General features: G+C 35.1%; 1 protein-coding gene across 1 annotated transcript in view; it reads right to left on the bottom strand.

Moving 5' to 3' along the window:
- Nucleotides 1-2,823: 2,823 nt before the first annotated feature.
- Wnt6 (Wnt oncogene analog 6) overlaps nucleotides 2,824-21,899 on the bottom strand; it is an 86,920-nt gene continuing 67,844 nt past the window's right edge. Inside the window, exons 2-4 of the mRNA XM_072521321.1 lie at nucleotides 18,875-19,095; nucleotides 10,735-11,033; nucleotides 2,824-3,397 (exon numbers count right to left, since the gene is read on the bottom strand). Coding sequence (XP_072377422.1) covers nucleotides 2,936-3,397; nucleotides 10,735-11,033; nucleotides 18,875-19,095 — 982 coding nt within the window. The 3' untranslated portion in view covers nucleotides 2,824-2,935. The remainder of the gene's footprint in view (nucleotides 3,398-10,734; nucleotides 11,034-18,874; nucleotides 19,096-21,899) is intronic.

Raw genomic sequence — 21,899 nt, 5'->3', positions numbered from 1 at the left:
TATATTTAATTTCTCAGCAAAATTCTCCGCCCATCTCTCCACTATTTGATCCGACTCATTGATAATTTCGGCTTCCTTACTTTCTATTATGGTTATTCTAGATTTAAATTCTTTTCTGTTATGGTTCATATTTTTATAAAATTTTCGCGCTTCGCTTTGTGAATTGAGCCTTTCTAGTTCTTGTAGCTGGTTTTCTAAATGTCGTCATCGGCGAATTTAGTTTCTGAGTCCGTGAAAACTCTGATATAAGAGGTGGGTTGGTTTGTGGAGCGGGCAAATATGCGAACTCTTTTAGTGAATAGAAATTTGTTTTCGGATAAGTTATCCTCGATGATTTTTTGGGATAAGTTTTTGTCGACGGCGGCAATGACCAGATAAAAGAGATTATTCAAATTAAACAAGTTTATATTTATATAAATGTCTTACTTTTCCTTTCACGAAGATAATGTAGCAATAACTTCGAAATTATTGCATTAAATATACTACATGAAAAATAATCAATATTTCTTAAGGACTTAAATTAAGTTAATTAGATTTTCAGACAAAAGAACGATCTGACAACAATGTAAATACCACCATAATATCCATTACATCACAAGACCCCTACCAAAATTTCTAAAAATCGTGCAAGCTATTTCCGAGATAATTAAGGGGTTCCATACTTAAAACTCTTAAGTTAGTTAATAAAAAGTTATTCGCATAAAAATTATCACTGTAATGATTTTAAATGTCTCTCTTTATTATACAGAAAAAATTTAATTTTGTAAAAGGTAAAAAACTTTGGAAAATGTTTAAGAAATAAACATTTTTCTTAAGATTGCAACTCTTCTCGATCATGTATCTCTTCAGTATATTATGTAAGAAAAGACATCATTCGCTCTTACATAGTACCTCTGAAAATGTCTCTTAGTCTAGGAACGCCAATAGGCAATCTTTCTCGATTGATCGCGATGCTCAAACTCCCAAACGTTCTTAATGTTTTTTCAGTCGTATCGCTCACACATCTACTCAGCTTTCTTATAATACTCAGTCAAAATAAAGCTTCTATCAGTTTGTTCAAACCTACTTTAGAATTGATAAACTTTCTAGACTCTTATACAGCCACTTGTCTCTTTTCTTTTTCAGTAAAAACTGATGTATTGTTGGCTACCGTTTTAGTGACAGTTTATACTAAATATGGCAGGCACGTGCATGCCAGAGCGCTCCTAGATAATGGGAGTCAACATTCATTCATATCTAGTGATTTGGATAAGAAGTTAAACCTCACCCCTTATTTTAAACAATTAGAGTTCCATTAACCATATCCGAAAACCCCTCTCTCTCTCTCAAAACTTCTTTTGTTGTACTCGATAGTATAATCTGCAGGCTTCCTAAAGCTACCCTAGATAGAAGTAAAATAAATGTTCCACATAATCTCATTCTCGAAGATCTCTCATACTCTGTTCCGGGTAAAATTGATTTGCTTCCAACTGGTGACATCTATTATTGACTGATGGATTCATACGTTTAGAAAACATCTTCATTCTTCAGATTACCCTCTTAGCTTATGTTATTTTTGGTACACTTCCCCTTTATCGGAGTTCAAACTTGACTATTTCTCAGTCAAATGTTTCCCTCTTTGTTTAGTTTGAATCCGAGGAGAATAATTTAGACAAATTAATGCAAGTTATAGTTTATTCGTCTTCCGGGTTTGGACCGTGTCATTTCTGAGTGACCCAAAAGTGGGTTCATCTCGACGTTTCGCTACAATTGTATGTAGCTTCTTCAGGAGAACAAAAAGAAAAAGAAAACAAAAGACAGGAAGATGGGTAGTTAGCAACGGTAACTCAGTTACTCAACGTAACCAGAGGCGAATACTAACTACCAAGATGGGCATATGGTCACAGTAACTCAACTACTTAACGCAGCCAGAGGTGAAAACCAAATGCCAGGACAGGGATTCACGTCCAACAGCTCAGAACACTAACGCGTCGAGAGGCGGGGAGTGAATCCGACGATATACTCTATAATAACCCATATTATTTCTAAGAGCCCCTTCTTTTATTCCAGGAAAATCCGCGAATCTCTAGAGATCCGAAAAAATCCACATAATATCAATCGAGAGGAAGGATACTACTTGTCTTCCATCTGGAATCTCAGTCTAGAGCCGCCGTCCGGTCCCGCTACCACGATGCAGCCACATGATTGGCCAGCACGCGCTTCTTGACGTTCGCGCCACGGAGTGTGCCGATACGTCCCGACACGACAGGTCACCGCGACTATAAATAGAGCGGTAGCGGAGTAATCGTCGGATTCACTCCCTGCCTCTCGACGCGTTAGTGTTCTGAGCTGTTGGACGTGAATCCCTGTCCTGGCATTTGGTTTTCACCTCTGGCTGCGTTAAGTAGTTGAGTTACTGTGACCATATGCCCATCTTGGTAGTTAGTATTCGCCTCTGGTTGCGTTGAGTAACTGAGTTACCGTTGCTAACTACCCATCTTCCTGTCTTTTGTTTTCTTTTTCTTTTTGTTCTCCTGAAGAAGCTACATACAATTGTAGCGAAACGTCGAGATGAACCCACTTTTGGGTCACTCACAAATGACACGGTCCAAACCCGGAAGACGAATAAACTATAATTCTGACTCTGGCCGTGGAAGCCTACGATCTCATTTGATGCAAGTTGTTTAAGTGTGGTAGTTTTTCTAATTCACAGAATTTCTTATTCAACTCATTTTAATTTTTTTTAGATTTTATTTTTTTTTATATTTTTTTCTGTCACTTATTTAGTAGTAATTTTCATTTTTTTGGTGAACTTTGTTGAGTTAGGGAAAATAAGACAGTAAGTAGTTTATAATAATAATTTACTAAATACAAAGCTACCTAAAATGTTACAAACAAATTTTGCTGGTTAAACTCACTAAACTTATTATTAAACAGTCGCAACTCGGAATTTCTCTCACAAACAAGTATTCACTCTCTTCGTTACCTTACAAGTATCACACTGAACTTCACAGCAATATCTAAAAGTACAGTTACAATTAACTTTTACTTCTTCCGTGTGCGTCGCATAGCCTCTTCCGCAGCACAGTATTCCACAGCCTTCTTCTCCTTGAGAAGTATCGTTGCATACTCTTCCCTGCGTTCCAAATGAACCCAGCGTGTTGTTGGGAATACAGAAAGAGGGAGATTCCTCCGAGTAAACCAAGTCTCCTCGACCTGGTGGCTTAATCGTCTCTCCTTTGGGCATGAAACTTTGGCCGTCGTTGCCGGCTATTACTTTTGCCGCTCCATCAAATCGTTCCTTGAGTCTGTTACCCACTTCTCGAAATGACGGCATTCTTCTAGTGCAGGTCTTCAGCGTGCAGGAGCCTGAGAGACCGTGGCATTTGCAGACGGTTACCATGTTGTTTTTGACAGCCTGAAACAAAGCAAAAATCGGTTTTAGTAAACTTTAAAAAGAAGTGGCAAAATAATTAACAAAACCTATATAACATAATTATTACAAGTAAAAAATATTGTGGTACATGATTATATTTTATACAGAAGAAATATTGGGTATCACTAATTATATATAAGTGCTATACAAATTAGTCTTAGGCACGGGCGTAGCCAAGTTTTAGTTTCAGGAGAAAGGGGGGTTAAGAAAATAAAACGAATAAAATTACATAAGTAACTTTTATATTCATGAGAAAAAAATTAAAGATGTAAAAAATAGATACAGAAAAGAATTTCCTGGTAGAAATTAAGGGAGCCCTTTTTTGGGAACAGTGGAACAGTATACGCTAAATAAAAACAATAAAGTTCTATTATATATAGGTACGTATTACATAGATATTCTTCTGTTTTTCTATTTAAATATATCCACTAATTCATTCGCATCAATTTTTATCCCATAGTGAAAGATTATCTAAGCTGTTAAGTCTGTTTTTATTCGTTGTGTTGCACAAGTAGTTTTTAAGTCTTCTAAGGCTCGAAAAAGTCTTTTCTAGAGTAGCAGTGAAAACAGATATGATAGCCAATATTTGCTACAATGTGTAAATATTTGGATATAGTTTTCGGTCGCATTTATTCCAAAGCTGATTTCAAAGCTGATTTTGAAAAGGTGACAGTGATAGCCGCTTTCCGCACTTTAAGTTCTGCTTTGACGAGAGATGTACTTTTTTCGGACAGTACCATCAAATACAAACAAAATCTCTTTAATTTTCTTTAATTTTCAATTCAATTACATCAAAGAGTGTCAATACATATCAGAAAGGATTGTAAGAGCAAATATATGAATGGAGAAGGAAGACTTGAACATCATTGGAGTATACGATCCAAAAAAAAACAAGCCTCAAACAACAAGGGAAGCGTTTTATGACCAATTACAACAAGTAGCAGATCAAGTCTGAGGGAAGATGATAATATTGGGGGATTTTAACGTTCGAATAGGCAATAAAGTAATACCCGGAATTACGCAAAAACATAACGAGAATGTTAAAAACGAAACTGAAGAACTAATAATAAACTTATGCATGAATAACGAACTTAGAATAAACAACACATTTTTTAAACATAAAGATCAACACAAATATGTTTAATAACAGCCGTGGACAAAGATCTATGATAGATTATGTTATAACCAACAGAGATATATGTACATATATCAAAAATAATGGACGTAAGATACCTTAGCTCAGCAGATGTAGGTAGCGATCATAGCCTTATATTATCTAAAATAAGAAGCATCCTGAAATACTCCACACCCAAGAGAGCGGCGCCAACACAAACAAAAATCAAAGTCGAAGGACTAAATACGAAATACTTATACGGAAAAATAATATCAGAGAAAATCTCTGCAAATAACATATTAGAAAACGATACTATCGAGGAAAGCTGAAAAAACCTCAAAAAAAACATAATTCATGCAGCAACAGAATCACCTGAAGAGAGGAAAGTAACGAAAACTAACATATCACAAAAGAAAACACTATGGTTTAGAGAGAAAATGATGAAAAAATGCGAAGAAAAGAAGAAAGCCTTTTTACAAAACAGAACACAGCAAACACAACAGGCATATAACCACTATAAACGAGTCAGAAATGCAACGAATACCCAAGTTAGACAAATAAAAAGGGAACATTGGCAGAGCCTCTCAAAACAGATGGAACACGACTTCTACAATACACAGAAAGAAATATGAAGAATGATCAGAGAACAAAGAAAAGAGTTGAATGAACTAATAAAAACGAAACACATTCAAAAGGAAATATGGGTAGACTACTTTCGATCCCTTTTCGCTAAAGGTGACGAAAATGAACCACCAATACAAGAGGTGACGACAAACGAAGAAATAAATATTGAGGGAGAAGAGTTAAAGGAAGCATTAAGAAAATTAAAAGCGAGAAAATCACCAGGAGAGGACAGAATACCGAACGAACTCCCAAAGTACGGAGGACTAGATCTGACCAAACAACTATTAAAACTAATCCAAAATATAATAGAACAAAACAGAATTCCTCAAGAATAGAGATCAAGCATCCTAATACGTCTCTTCAAAAAGGAGGACAAATCGGTCCCAGAAAGTTCTTCTTCTTTTGGTGCTACTCCTATGGGAGATTGGAAATCATCAAGGCTATTCTGACCTTGTTTACAGCTGACCTAAAGAGTTCATTAGTGGTACAGCCAAACCACTTTCTCAAATTACGCAACCATGACATTCTTCTACGGCCTGGATTCCGTTTTCCTTCTATTTTTCCTTGCATTGTATTTTGAAGTAATGCGTATTTATGTCCTCTCATTAGGTGACCCAAATATTCGAGTTTTCTTCGTTTGATCGTTGACAAAATTTCTGGGTCTTTTCCTATCCTTCGCATTACTTCAAAGTTTGTAACTCTTTCGACCCAACTTATCTTCAGCATTCGATGGTAGCACCACATCTCGAAACTTTCAATATTTTTTATATTGTTCTGCTTGAGAGTCCAGGCCTCTACACCGTATAATAGTGTGTTGAATACGTAGCCCCTTAGCATTCTTAATCGGAGAGTGATGCTTATATCTCTGTTGCAGAAGAATTTCCTCATCTTTATGAAAGTGGCCCTGGCAATTTCGATACGTCTTTTTATTTCATTGTTTTGTTTTCCAGTTTCTTTTATTGAAGTACCTAAGTATTTGTAACTTGATACTTTTCCAATTTGAATGCCGTTTATACTCATATGTGTTGGTTGTGTCATGTTCTTACTGAAGACCATATACTTCGTTTTTTTGATATTGATACTTATGCCATAATTGTTGCAGGCAATGTTTATATTTGTAATTAATCGTTGTAATTCTTCTACTGTTCTTGCGACTAGTACAGTGTCGTCTGCATATCGAATATTATTTACAACCTCTCCATTGATTACGATTCCTTCGTTTGCTTGCAAAAGGGTTTCCTGACAGATGCTTTCACTATAAACATTAAATAGCAGCGATGACAAAATGCATCCCTGTCGTACTCCTCTACGTATTTCTATTGCTTGTGATATCTCATTTTCTATTTTGATGTTAGCTTTCTGATTTCAATATAGATTGAGAATTATTCGCAGATCTTTATTATCTATGTCCTTTCTTCCAAGAATGCCTCTTAGCTTATCATGGCGTACTCTGTCAAACGCTTTTTCAAAATCGATAAAACATAGCTTCTCGAGTACCTAATCCCTTTCTGAACCCCATCAGTGTATCACTAATATCTGAATCCAACTTTTGATAAACTCGGTTGTGGATGACTTTTAGAAATATCTTTAGTAGATGGCTCATTAAAGATATTACAGAGGAATTAATTTATTAAATACAACACTAAAATTAACAACCAAAGTGACAACAAATAAGCTGAATGAAATTAAAATACTAGCAGAAGAACAACAAGGTTTTAGGTCTGGAAAATCATGCACCGACGTTATATTTATAATGAGGCAATTGCAAGAGAAATAATTAGAATACAACAAACCGGCATATCTATGTTCCGTGGAATTTAAGAAGGCATTTGATTGGGTCAAATTAAAGGACGTTATCCACTTAATTATTAACTCTGTACGCAAGAGACATACCTTTAGGAATAATCGAAATAATCAAAAATATCTACCAAAACAACAAAATAAAAGTAAAAATAGAAGAAGAACTTCTTCTTCTTATGGTGCCCTGCCCAATTACTGGATGTTGGCGACAATTCTGTCATACTCCTCTCGGTCTTGGGAAGAAGAACTAACCGACCCTATTGAAGCTGGCAATGGAATAATACAGGGAGATTTCCTGAGTCCTCTATTGTTCGACTTTATTGTGGATGAAATAATACAAAGAGTAAGAACTAAAAAATATACCAAATGGGAGAAAAACAACTTGAAATGATCTGCTATACAGACGACGCAATACTACTCTCTCAAAGTGAAGACGATTTACAACGTATGCTGCACTAATTAACCGCCAAAAAATTTAACATGTTAATTTCCCCAAAAAACACAAAATGCATAGTTGCAACAGCAAATTTACTAAGATGTAAATTGGAGTAGGAAGGTCAGATAATAGAACAAGGGGTGCAGTTTAGATATATGGGCATTACATTATCTAGCTATGGAAAGCTCGAAACAGAAGTGGAAGATAAAGTAAATAGAACAAACATAGCCACAGGCTGCTTGAATGAAACGATATGGAGAAATAAAAATATCGGGAAAGAAGTGAAAGAAATTTACAAAACAGTTATTAGACCAATAATGACATACGCGGCAGAAACAAGATCTAATATAGAGAGGTTAAAGAGGATGTTAGAAACAGCAGAGATGAAAACACTTTAAAAAATTGATGGTAAGACACTATGGGACAGAGCTAGAAGTACATATATACGACGTAGATGCAAGGTGGAGAACATCAAGGACTAAGTAAGAAACAAATGAGTAGAATGGAACGATTATTTAAGCGGAATGACAACAAATAGAGTAGTAAAGACGGCAAGAAACGGTTCCCCAATAGGAAGACGATCAGTAGGAAGACTACGAGAACGATGGATTGACAACTTACTGGAGGCATATTGAAAAACAGACAGACTTATGTCTACATAGAAAGAAGATGAAAAAAAAAGAAGAAGAAAAGAAGAAGAATTTTTAATTCACAGCCGGCAGCAAAATTTAAAAGTAACACCACAAAATTTGACCAGATGGTGCCTTCAACGGATCTTTCGACGATACGTGTCATAAGCAGTATACCACCATTTTCTTCGAGCAGCACATTTGCTTCTTTATAGAGATGAATCTACTCTTCGTCAACTTTATGTCTCAGAAGTTACAAAGCATTAATAACATCATCCACATGGCTGAATGCTGTTATAAGGTTTGTGTTAACTGCCTGCAGTGGCTTTCATAGCGACAATATAGCTTATGACTTTGTAGACGAATTGTAAAAAAAATAAGAAATCTGTTTCCGTTGGTGAATGGTTTTATAAATTTTATGAAAAAAGTTTTTGTGAAGTCTCCGTTGAGGATGCAAATATACAAAGATAGAATGCACGTGTCTATTTAATGCCTAATCTAGTAATTGCAAGATGGGGAACATGGCTCGCAACAGTTTTTTATTTAAACACTGCAATGAAATAGAATTAAGTAGTAATGTAAGAATTTGATAATGATATTTCCTAAGTCATTCGAGAAGAAAAAATATTAACAAATCTGAAATTGAAACAGGAACTCGCATATATCAAATGCAATTATAAAGTAATAGTTACAAAATTAAACTTATTAGAAAGGAAGCAGAAATCACAGAGGAAGATATAAACAAAGCACTAAATAAAGCCAAAAACAATAAAGCACCAGGACCAGAGAACATAAAAATGGAACTGCTGAAATATGGAGGCGTAAGGATAGTATCCTTTATACGAATGTTGTTCAATAAAATCGAAACAGGAGAGAAGATTCCCGATGAGTGGAATTTATCATACATATCCTCCATTTTCAAAAAAAGGTGACAAAAGGTCACCAAATAACTACAGATGGATCAGTGTAATGCCTTCAATAGCAATAATCTTTTCATCAGTTACCAAAAAAAAAACTAAAACAACACATGGACCATTATAGCGAAGAACAAGCCGGATTCCGAAAAGCCAGATCATGCTTAGATAATATATTCATTATGAGACAAGTGAATGAAAAGAACAAAGAAAAAAAACATTAAAACACATATGACATCGACTTAGAGAAAGCATACGATAGCGTGCCCAGGAAACAACTATGGGAAGCAATGAGAAGAATGCGCGTTAGAGAGAAATGGGTGAATATAACACAAAGACTGTATAAAGAAACACAAGTGCAAATAAAGTTAGGTAATGAAATAACAAAAATAATCACCGCAACAAAAGGCCTCAAACAGGGATGTGGTCTCTCACCTACACTTTTTAACATATATATAGATCAGGCTTTGAAAAGATGGTATAGAAAATGCGGAACAATGGGCATACCAGTACAAGAGAATATATTACATTCACTACTTTTTGCAGATGATCAAGTCATTTTTGCACAAGACAGGGAGGATATGGAATATATGATAAGGAAATTAAAGGAAAAATATGAACTTTGGGGACTTAAAGATAAATATGTGCAAGACCGAATACTTATGTATTGGACCCGAGGTTGCAGATTTGAACTTAAGTTTAGAAGAAGAGACTATTAAGAGTTGTAAGGCTTTTAAGTATTTAGGGTCAATGATTATCCGAGATGGTACTTGTATGAAAGATATAGAAATAAAAATAGCACGGGGAAAACAAGCCACAAGAGCACTTCATTGAGTGATATGGAACAACACTCTAACTAAAGAAAACAAAAAGAGGATCTTTCAAAGCATAGTGATGAATATTACCCTATATGGAGCGGAAGTATGGCCAATGACAACAACAATACGAAATAAAATAAGAACAGTTGAACTGGACTTTGTGAGAAGATGTCTACCAATCACAAGAGCGGATAGAATAAGAACGGAGGAAATATGGTACAGAATGGAAGTAAAATGCTCGATTACAAAAAAGTTGGAAAACAGAGCCCTGCAGTGGTACGGGCATGTACAAAGAATGCCAGAGCATAGGTAGCCGAAAAGAATATTAAACTGGGACCCGCCGGAAAGAAGACGGAGAGGAAGACCTGCTACAAGATGGAAAACATACGTGGAAAATGCTATGATAGATAGAGACCTCAGAGAAGGTGACTGGGAGAATGAAGTGCCGTGGAGGACGAAAACGGCGAACTCATAATGGAAAAAGCCGAAGAAGAAGAAGAACAAGAAGAAGAGAAAGACAAAAGATAAATTTATGTGAGTCTGCAAAATTGGTAAATAATTTAATATTAAAAATTAAATCAGCACCTAACAAGAACGAACCGTTTTATTTTTTATCTAATATTGCTAAAAGTTTTGAATGGGACATTTTGTGAGGAATTACAAATTGGGCCAGATTTATTATTCGCCCTAAAATATGATCTAAATAAATCTGTCGAAGTAGAATGTGCATTTTCAATTTACAAATTAATTTTAAGTAATCAAAGACAGAAAGATTTTAAGACAAAAATATTAAAAAGCGTTTAGTTATAGCTATTAATGATAATATTTTAAATAAGTAAGATGTTTAATTATTAATTAATAATTATTTAGTTATTACTTTATTATGACACCAATGCTATGTTGTGTAAATATATTTGTGTTAAGTTAATATTAACAAAATTGCCTAAATCACCTATATATTAAAAAATTAAGCGAAAAACTCACCAACCGTCCCGCTACATAATTATGTAATTTCACTAATGTTTTCATATCACTACTTCTTCTTCTGTATCTGGTATCCAAGAAATCTTTGGATTTCTTCATCCCGTATTCTATGTTCTCCCCACAACCATCCCACTCCCAGTCCCCTTCGGGCAACGGTGGATTCTTCCTTCGATTATTTTTCCTCCGTTTTCTTTTTGAACAGGAACAACCAATTTGCTCCCCTCTCGTACAGGCCCTTGTTACTTGAAAGGTGATACCTGCTGCGATAATGGCGTTCACAAAACCAGTTTCCCTAGTATCTGTAACAACAAAACATTTCGTGAAATAGAATTAAGTAGTTTTTAAATACAGAATCGCACATTAATTAAAAAACAATTACATAAAGAGAGCACGGATTAATAATTTTTGGGTAATACAGAGAATTCCTAGCAGATTAGAAAAGGTGTAGTGAATGAATAACCAAACCAAAAGGAAGTAACAAAAGAAAAACACAATTAGTGAAGTAGAATAGGTACAATTTTTGGTTAAATACTATTTTTTCTCCGAATAATTTTATATTGTATTAATTAAAATTATTATTTGTAAAAATTAATCCTCAGACAGAAAAGCAAAACGATATTCATTCTGACCTTACAAACAATTAAGTAAGTACATACACGTTTAAACTAATATACAATTTCATCATCATCATCATATAACGGGGGTCCTACGGCGATTGCCGCTTTCCGCATTTCAGCCTTCATCTTTTCCTATCTCTCCAATCTCCCTCTTCTAAGCCTCTAGATTGCATTGTTTTTGTAATTTCTCTTCTCCAGGAATTTGGCGGTCTTCTCCTTTTCCTTCTTTCTGGCGGAACATACATTAAGGCTTTCTTTGGCCCCCGCTCCTCCTCCATTCTCATCACGTGACCATACCATTGTAATTGCCTTCCTTGTATTCTATCTGAAATTATCTCTAATTAATCTCTAATTTAATAATCTCTAATTCCTGTACGGTTTCGTATTTCCTCATTCCTGTTTCTTTCCATTCTCGATACTCGACATGACCTTCTAAGATAATCCATTTCCACAACGTCTACTTTATCTCGTTCATTCTTTGTCATAGTCCAACATTCGGCACCATATCTGGTAATTGGTCCTACAATTGCTCTGTATACGCAAAGTTTGGTATGCATCTTTATTTTATTAGACCACAGTAATGAATTCAATATTCGGATGCATTTTTTCGCTTGGGTTATTCGGTTTTGTACATCTATCTTAACTCTGCCATCTGCTGATATGATGCTTCCTAGATATTTATACTGGTTGCAGCCTTTTATGACTGCGTTTTCAAGCCTCAGATCTGTGGTATTTCCTCAAATTTTTAAATATTCTGTTTTGCTTATGTTTACAGTAAGCCCACATTTGGCATATTCCTTAAATAATTTTCGATTCATATAATTTATATCTTCCTCATCGGTTGCAACCACCACCTGATCATCTGCAAACAACAATGTATACAGAGTTTCTTGTCCCACTTCGATGCCCATAAATCTACATTTATTTCTTCAATTCCTCGATGCTTCTTGGACGTATATTGTAAAGAGTGTCGGTGACAAATAGCATCCTTGCTTTAGGCCTTTAGTGACTTTAAATTCATTTGAGGTTCTGGTTCCAATTTTTACACAACTAACTGCATTTTCGTACAATTTATATATCGCTCGGATATACGTCGAATCCAATCCGGACCTTTCGAGGACCTCAAACATTTTCTTTAACGGGACACTATCATATGCTTTCTCAAGGTCTATAAATACCAAAGGGTCTCTCTACATCTTTCGACACGCTTTTCAATTATTTGTCGTAGGATAAATATATTATCAAGGCAGGATCTCCCGGTGCGAAAGCCGCTTTGTTCTTTAATATCTTGTATCTGTCTTTTAACCCTCTTCTTTAATATTCTGCCCTACAACCGGCCTACAGAGCTCGTCACACTAATACCTCTATAATTGGAATAGTCTTTTTTATTCCCTCTCTTATATATGGAGCTTATATAAGATTTATTCCAATCTTTAGGAATTTCCTGGTCTCCACACATACATTTATTGAAAAGGTCTACTATTAATTCTAAAAGTGCAGTCGGCCCATATTTAACCAGCTCTATGGGAATGTCTCCAGGCCCTCCGGCTTTTCCGTTTTTAACCTCTAGCTAACCTCTTTTTAAGGTTTCCGTCAATTCGGATAATCTTATTATAGGGATTTCCTGTCTTTCGTCTCTGTTGTCTATTAATTCCCTTATCTTTTCCCATCTGTACTCTACTCTATCCTCTTATTATTTTATTATTATTATATTATATTATATCCTCTTATATACTATTTAATTATTATAAATATTTATTTATTTATACATTAGTACTAAATTAAATGTTGCCTTCATAATTATTAGTGACTTCATTGGGCCTGTCTCGCACAGCAACGTTTTTCAAAAGAAGATTTTATATTACAAATAGCCACTCCCAGTTTATTTTCTATATCCAATCGAGGCCTATATTTTGTTTTTAAAGGAGGCACCGCAAAAAATCCGGCTTTGCAAAGGTAGGATGTTGAAAATAATATACGAAATGCTCTTGTTTTCAGTGGAGAAAAAGCATCATCTACACCCGCCCAAAATTCAAAGTTTAGTACTAAATTCTCTACGTCTTACTACTTAAGTCTAAAGATTTATTCTTTTAGAGTTGAGAGGCCCTCGGGAGTAAAACGAAATAAATCCCTAAACCACTTGTAACTTTCTACCAATTTGTCGTCAGCAAGAAAATATTTTAAATTCTGTGTCAATACAGCTAAATGACTCTATATTGCCACAAAAACAACTTTCAAATACAGTTCTTCTTCCTTTTATTTTTTTGAGATACTCGTTTACATTTGCAAACATTTCTAGTTTTTTTTTGCTTCACATTTTTGCTCCACAGTTCCAACTTTCTACAAAAATCACTAACTTTATCACTGGTATCCGATATATTATGTGTATTTGCTCCTTGAAGTTGTGGATTCAAATTATTTAATTTCTCCATGTCTATCATATATATCAATAGGTCTACCAAGTAACTCAATTTCATTAAAAATAAAGCATCTCGAAACTTTTCGGTTTTCGGGTTATTTTTCTGGTCTAGAAAAGTAGCAATTTCCACTTTAAACTCATAAGTACGTTGTAAAAATTTCCCAGGCGATAACCAATATTTGTCCCGCAATAAAATTCACCAACATTCAAGCCCACATGTATGTACTGAAACTGAAACAAATCAACTAAACACCACTCTACAAAACCATCAAAGAACATATGCAAACGTGACAGCACATCAAACTTACCACGATTCAGAACCTAAAACTAATATGGAACAACAACTATGTATTAACATTCCTAGTTCGAGTTCAAAAACATGTTCTCGCAACTCATGAGTCAAAATAGTATGATATTAAACTTACTAACACAAGTCATTAACCAAAAAAATTCTTAAACATACTTAGAGTTACCACATGGAACGCCTAGTGGCCTGCTAAACTATAAGCAAGAAGTAATTACTTTTTTAAACTTGAAAAAAATTGACGTTCTGCTTATTTTAAAAACTCCCGCAGCTATCCGCAGCTGCATATCACATCATGTATTGCCGAAATATGCAACAGAAAAAATACAAACAGCAATCGTTCAAGTAACTGCAACGCCATGGCACTTTAACATATCTGCAATGTATAGCCCACCTCGTCACGCAATCTCCACAGATGAATACAAAGCCTTCTTCCAATTACTTGGCAGCAAATTTGTAGCCGGGGAGACTGGAATGCGAAACACATACACTGGGGCTCAAGACTCACAACAACAAAAGGCCGTAATCTTTTATAAGCAATAACCGACAACAACTATGATTGCCACACCAACGGAATTGTACTGTCCGAGTGACCCCAGAAAACTTCCAGATCTGCTGGACTACTACATAAGCCAAGGAGTGTCCAGAATCAGCTATAATAATAGAATCCAGCTATTTGACTTACGTCAAAAAAACACCAACTGGGCAGATTTTCAATCCTAGCTAGAAGAAAACACCAATGTTAATCTACTGATCAAATCTACACATGACATAGATACAGCAGCTCAATACTTCACCACATTTGTGCAAAAAGCGGCATGGCAATCTACACCACGAACAGAATGCAAACCAACACATACCACAAATGTTCCCCTGCACATTCGCGAACTCATTGCTGAAAAACGTCTTGCGAGGAGAACCTGGCAAAGATCTAGAAACAACATAGATCTACGTATATTTAATAGACTACGTAGGCAACTTTGAGTAGCCATCAAAGCCGCAAACAACGAAACCTTCAAACATTACATTACAAACCATACATCAAATGACCAGACGTTATGGAAGGCGACTAAAAAGCATAAGAAACCATACACAACTATTCCTCCCATCCGTAAACCAAATGGCGAATGGGCTTGTTCCAACAAAGGAAAAGAGGACGTCTTTGCTGAACATCTTACAAAAGTATTTCAAACAGAGCCAGCAGACTCTGATGAAGAAGTGGAAGAACTAATTAGCGCAGCATGTCAAATATTCCTCCGAATTAAAAGTTTTACTCCTATAGAAGCCAGGAAAGAAATAAACAAACTCAACTCACGAAAGGCCCCAGGTTATGATTTAATCTCGACACAAGTACTAAAACAACTTCCTTGCAAGGTCATTACTTTGCTAACAGTTATATTTAACCGCATACTAAGCTTATCATACTTTCCAAAAATATGGAAACTTGCTGAAGTCATTATGATCCTCAAGCTAGGAAAAGAGCCCAATGAAGTAACATCTTGTCGGCCTATTAGCCTACTCCCAACCGTAAGCAAAGTTTTTGAAAGATTGCTGCTACATAGGATATACGCAGATAATGAATTCCTAACATTACTTCCAAAACATCAGTTTGGTTTTCGGGAAAGTCACTCCACACCCAACAAGTTCATCGAATCATAAATGAAATATTAAAAATCTTAAAGAAAAGAAATACTGCAACGCTGTATTTCTACACATCTCACAAGCGTTTGACAAAGTCTCGCACAGAGGTCTGCTTTACAAAGCAAACATAGCACTATCCAGTAACTATTTCCTTTTACTTAAATCCTGCATATCAAATAGATATTTCTCTGTAAAATTCAAAGACCGACAATCCAACCTCTGCCCTATCAACTCCTGAGTCCCGTAGGGTAGTGTTCTAGGGCCTTTGCTTTTCTCACTCTACACAGCCGATATAACAGAGACTAATAATACTACAATCGCTTCTTTTGCTGACGACGTAGCAATACTAGCTGTAAATGAAGATCACATACAAGCCTTACAAAACTTGCAACATCATCTGAACATACTCAGTGATTGGTATGCGAAATGGAGAATAAAAGTAAATAAAACAAAATCAACTCAAATAACATTTACCAACCGTCACAACATATGCCCACCTGTAAGTATGGAAAATGTAAGAATACCAACAGTAACAGACGCTAGATATCTTGGCCTCCATCTTGACCAATGTCTCACATGGAAAAAACATATCCAGACCAAAAGAAGGCAACTCGACTTAAAATTCCGGCAAATGTATTGGCTTCTTGGACGTAAATCAAAACTTAACGTCCAAAACAAAATTATTCTATACAAAGCCATACTCAAACCTATCTGGTTCTACGAACTACATAGTGGATGCACCATGGTACGTAGGTAATCAAACACTTCAAACACAAGAAGACTAGATAGAAGCTGGCCCCAAGGCCTACTTCAAAACTGAACCAAAATAGAATAAGGTGAGACATCATTGGATGTCTCTCCTTCACGCGCAAAACCTGTAACACATTTACTTAATACTCTGTAATGATGTAGATAGTAACTAAACATAATTATAAAAAAACAAATAAACAAAAATTTTTGTTATTTATTTAACTCATATACATGCCATGCAACCGGAATATAATTCCTTCTCTACGCATGCGCGACACTTTTAACAAAATGATTAGTTATTATGAGATGGCCGATTGCATTTTATAGCTGACAACTTATTTTAGTTCGATTTATTAAAAAACGTGGCCATTTAATTTATTCACAATTTTTAAGAAATTTATATTAATAGAGATACAGAAGAAGATTTATTAATTTCAAAGAAGATTGACAGCAAAGACTTAATAATATTAACCAACTAACAGGGCAATGTAACCATTTCAAAAATTTTCTGATTCCATTGATAGTATAATAATTGTTTTCATCAAGTCAGTATATGATGTACTAGCATACCGGAAATTAAAATCGAAAGTTCTTAAACATCATTCTATGTTTGTAAGAAATTTCTTTAGATATAATTTAAAAGGACAGAAGCAAGTTGCTTAAAAGGTGCAAAAGTAACATACTGTTCAAATTAAAATTCTAGAATGTTAGTCCTGCAAAGAATCTCCTGTAGTGTTACGTTTTTCCGTAGATGATATCGACGATATCCTTGAAAAAGCTTATAGCGTTTTAAACATCGATTCCATGCAATCTAAACTGCGAATCAGTGTGTCTTCGGACACTCCATCCGGCTACTTGAGGTGCCTCTCAGTGTCTCAATCAGATCAATTGAACAGACAAGGAAAAATGTCATCGAGTCCGAGCGATAGCGATCTTTCGTCTATCCTGGTATATCACATTTGCAATTATTATACGTCGTAACAAGAACTGGTGCATTGGTGATATTTTCTCTCGGTCTGTTCAGGATATGCTGAATAGTTAGATTACGATCTGACTATACGACGATGTCGAGTTAAAAATGCTGCACTTTTTGCATTAATAAATTCCTTCTTTTTAATTCTTTTTTCGGCAGTGAATAAACCTGTTGTCGACGAAACGTTAAATGGTATAAATAAACCAAGTCACAAATATATCATTGTTTTAATTCAGTGGGATGTATGAAACAAAATCGATGACGCGCTATGGTGCTTTTTGTAATATAACTTCACTTTTATGAACATAATTATGAAATATACGGGGTTTACGTTTACTGTCCAAAATTCAAAAAGACGTTTTTATTTATTTTAAAATATCTTTAAGGTAATCTGTAATCTTCGAATATACATTAACTTTATTACCGCTCATCAATCGTTTTAGATCATTTTGACTTTAAGATACTTATCCAAAGCTTCTTTGATATTTTCTGCGACTATATTTTAGTATTACATTTTGACAACGATGATTGTCGATTGTAGATGAGAGAATTATGTTGGCGTAGAAAGATTGTATATTGACACCTTATATGTGGTTATACTGTTCTGAGAATATTTGAGATTTCTAAATAGGATTAGTTAAGTTTTAGCTGGATTGAGAGCTACTCTCCATTTATTGCACCAGTTCACTATGGAGTCGAGCTGTGCTTGTGCCTTTTCGAATACAGAGCGTTCTCTACAGTATCCTTGTAGAAGTCCTGCAGAGAGGAGGGCCGTGTTTTCGTCACTTTTTTGTGCACATAAATTCATGTTTCTTCAACGAGAAGTTACTATTAAATTTTTACATATATCTGTTAAATAAATTTTTTGTGATACATGGTATACAGCCAACTAGAAAAATTTAGTTTCCTTGTGGATTTTAAAGAAATATACTTATGCTATGCGCCATAAGTTTCCGAAATAACTTGTCATGGAACCAAACCATTAGAAAAGATAACAAAATAAGAATAATATACGACAGTTTATGGTCTATGGCAGGGAGATATGAGAAAAGCCAAGCACACCGTCAAAAGATACAGAAATGGACATCTGGAATAGGTCGGCAGGGATATCTAGAAGACAAAGAGCAACAAAGGATAAAAAATAATCGAAATTAAAGAAACTATCACAGATAATATAAAAAACAAACAGTTGGTGTGGTATAGATTTGTAAAGTGCATGGACAAAAGCATAACCCCAAAACAAATCCTGGAACAAATATCAGAAGGAAAAAGAAGACCAGGGAAACAAGGAATAAGCTGGACGTAAGGAATTGATAAATATGTGAGAAAAAGAGGACTGGAAGACGAGTTATAAAATGACTGATCGAGATGAAGATTTAAAATCGGAAAACATCCAGAAATGTTTTAAATGTATATATAATAATATCAAAACTTACCCATTAACATAACTTTTTTTATGCTTCTTCTTGCGGACGTACAGTTCCATCTTCTATACCTAAACTGGTATTGGCATTCAGTTTGACCAAGAGCTATACCCTTGGCTATCTGATTTAACAATCCTGGTTTATTGTGACAGATATCTGCCATTTTTCCGCGTGCCCATCTTGCTCTCTTACAGGTTTGGTTTGGATCCATTACCAAATGACTGCCAACAGCCCTGAAATAAAAATAACATTTCTAAATTTGTGTAACAATATTCTAAACCAGAATTACTCCTAGTTCCAACTATCTGAATGTTATACTTGGTTATCTGAAACTTATACTGTAAATGCGTTTACTGTTAGTATTATAGACACTATAGAAACATTATATCCGTGGTTTGTAGGTTGAGTCTGGAATTTCCGGAATCTGAAATCTTTTTTCTCCCTGACGTTTCATCTATAACTATGCCAGACATTCAACGGTCTATAAACCTCGACTATAATGTACAGACAAAACACAGGTCGGGAAAGTCTTCTTCTTCTTCTGCTTCTAGTGCTGATTATACTAATGATAAATATTGTATATAACCATTGCAAATTGGTCTCTATCTTCTGCTTGTCTTAAAAGTGTCTGTGTGTTTAACCCGATCTAGTCGCGAAAAAAGAATACAGACTGCATATTGCAGACATGGAATGAATGAGATTCATGAGATTTTTTTTTTATTAGTAGATTGGAAAAAAATATAAAACAATAAAAAGACTGTATTAAGTTTAGAGGACGGATGATGACGATGATGTAAAACTCCAGTACTCTTCACCAATAGTTTTTGTTATTTCTTATACTAGTTGATGAATTTTTGTATTTAGTAGTTAGGCGATCGTAATTACCTTTATATTTAATAATGTAAGCAGAAAACATTTCCTGATATACGGTGCAAGCGTCTAATGATTTACGGTGTTCTCGGTTTAAAGTTAGTTTTCATTATAAATATCGTAATAAACAGTTATTTCTCATTAAAAGCACACTTAAATTTACATATATCGCTGTATATGTTTGGCTTTTAATTTGTATTTAGCTTTTTAATAAATAAGTAATGAATAAGCAATAAACATTTAGTCACACTTACTTTTACACCTTAAGTGAATGACGAATGCCTTTATATAAGTTAATTACTGTTTTACATGAAGTAATAATTATGCAGAATGTCTCAAAATGAATGCCATGATTTTATTAATTTACTTTAATAATATATATTAATAATATTTGATTATTTATTCATATTAAAACCTTCCTTTTTTCTTATAGACTAAAATAGATTAGTATAATGTGAAAACTCGTGGCTGAAAGACCCGATGAGATGGTTTGACCACTCATCCACAGAAATCTTTCGTGCAGCAGTTTCCAAAGCTACAATTGCCATTTGGATCGCCAACCTTCGAAAGGAGACGGCACAATAAGAAGAAGAATGTAAGACCTAATGTCACACGGGGAGAGTATAAGAGGAAGTAGAGGAGTAGAGGAACTAACAAGAAGTATAGCAGGAAAAAAAATTAATCGTTGCTGGGGATCTGAATGCAAAATCTATTTTATGGGGGCGCTAAGGGCGCCAACAACTGTAAAGAGAACTTCGCCAGTGGAAAAAGTCAGACATACGTACATTTTGTTTAAAATAAGAGGAAACGTAAAAATCAAAGCAGGGAGGCATCTTAAAATATCTTGGCTCAAAGAGAAAATCCAAGGGATAAGGGTTGCTTAGCGAGTGCTTCACATATAGATATATCAACCATTGCGAAAAGTAACTCCATGAACCCTATGGTGGGAGTGCCGCAGGGCTGAGCCACTGCTTTGGCATGTTCTGTACAATGAGATTTTGGAAACCGACCTGAGCATTGTGGTACAGGTAATAGCATATGCGGATGCTTATACTTGATGGTGCTTGTGGAGTACCAAGAAAACTGGTCAATCAAGCAAAGAGGATACCAAGGCCTTAATAAAGTGAAAACGTGGATGAAAAAGCAGGGGCCTCCTTCTGACGGTTGAGAGAAGTGAAGCTATGATCCTCACGGGTCCAGGGCAGAGACTAAATAGTTTTTGTCTTGGAGAGGGAAAGGATCTGAAATGCCAAAAAAGTTAAATTTTTGGGAAGTGCAAATACCATAATACAGGTAGCAATAAGGGGAAAGTGAAGACAAACCATACTTAAGGCAATTGTTAGAAATTAAAAAATATTAGAGAGGAATCTGCAGCCAAGATAAGAGAGAAAGAGATATAGATAAATAGAGAGAGAGACAAAGAGGAGGAGAGAGAAAGCTATTGTGTAGGTGATGTATCGATCTGGAGAGGTCTTAGCCCATGAGTAGTCCGGATGAGGTTCTAAAGTTCATCCTAGACATAAGCGTTTAGCACACGACACAATAAAATTTTATAAAAACTTCTTAAAAATATTTCTTGCAGAAATAAATTATAATCACAAGAATATACTACTCAGAAAACTTTAAAAATAATGAGTCAAATTGGAGGGGGATTATATTGACAACAAAAACCAAACTAAATTGAGCTATTAACACTGCCCAGTCAACACTTATTTTCAACTAGATAATGATTTTTACAATTTATTTATTCAGCGTATGGCTCAATACATGGAGTAAATACAGTAATAATTGTAAAAAACGTAAGTACATAATTTAAAAATACAAACATAAGATTATATAAAAACGAGCATAGACAAAATACAGATAAAATACAAGATAATACAAACAGATAAGGTTATATCTATAAGTCAAGTTGAGCTATCCATTCAAGGCTTGCAGGCGTAGTTTTGAAAAAGTCTTTTGGGTCCCCTCGATATACCCTCAATTCACATGTCTCGACTATGTGTTGGATGGTTTGATCTGGAGCTCCACAGTCGCAGCTGGAGGTAGGCTGTTTTCCCCATTTATGTAGGTTGTTGCGCATACTGCATGTCCTGTTCTAATTCAGTTTAGGCTCTTCCATATGTTTCGTGGCTGGTCGAAGCCATTAGGCTTTTGGACTGGGTCA

This window comes from Diabrotica undecimpunctata, chromosome 2, assembly GCF_040954645.1.
Source record: "Diabrotica undecimpunctata isolate CICGRU chromosome 2, icDiaUnde3, whole genome shotgun sequence".
NCBI classification, from domain to species: domain Eukaryota; kingdom Metazoa; phylum Arthropoda; class Insecta; order Coleoptera; family Chrysomelidae; genus Diabrotica; species Diabrotica undecimpunctata.
Note: the sequence above shows the minus strand (reverse complement) of the source record. Positions and strands in the feature narration are given on the sequence as shown.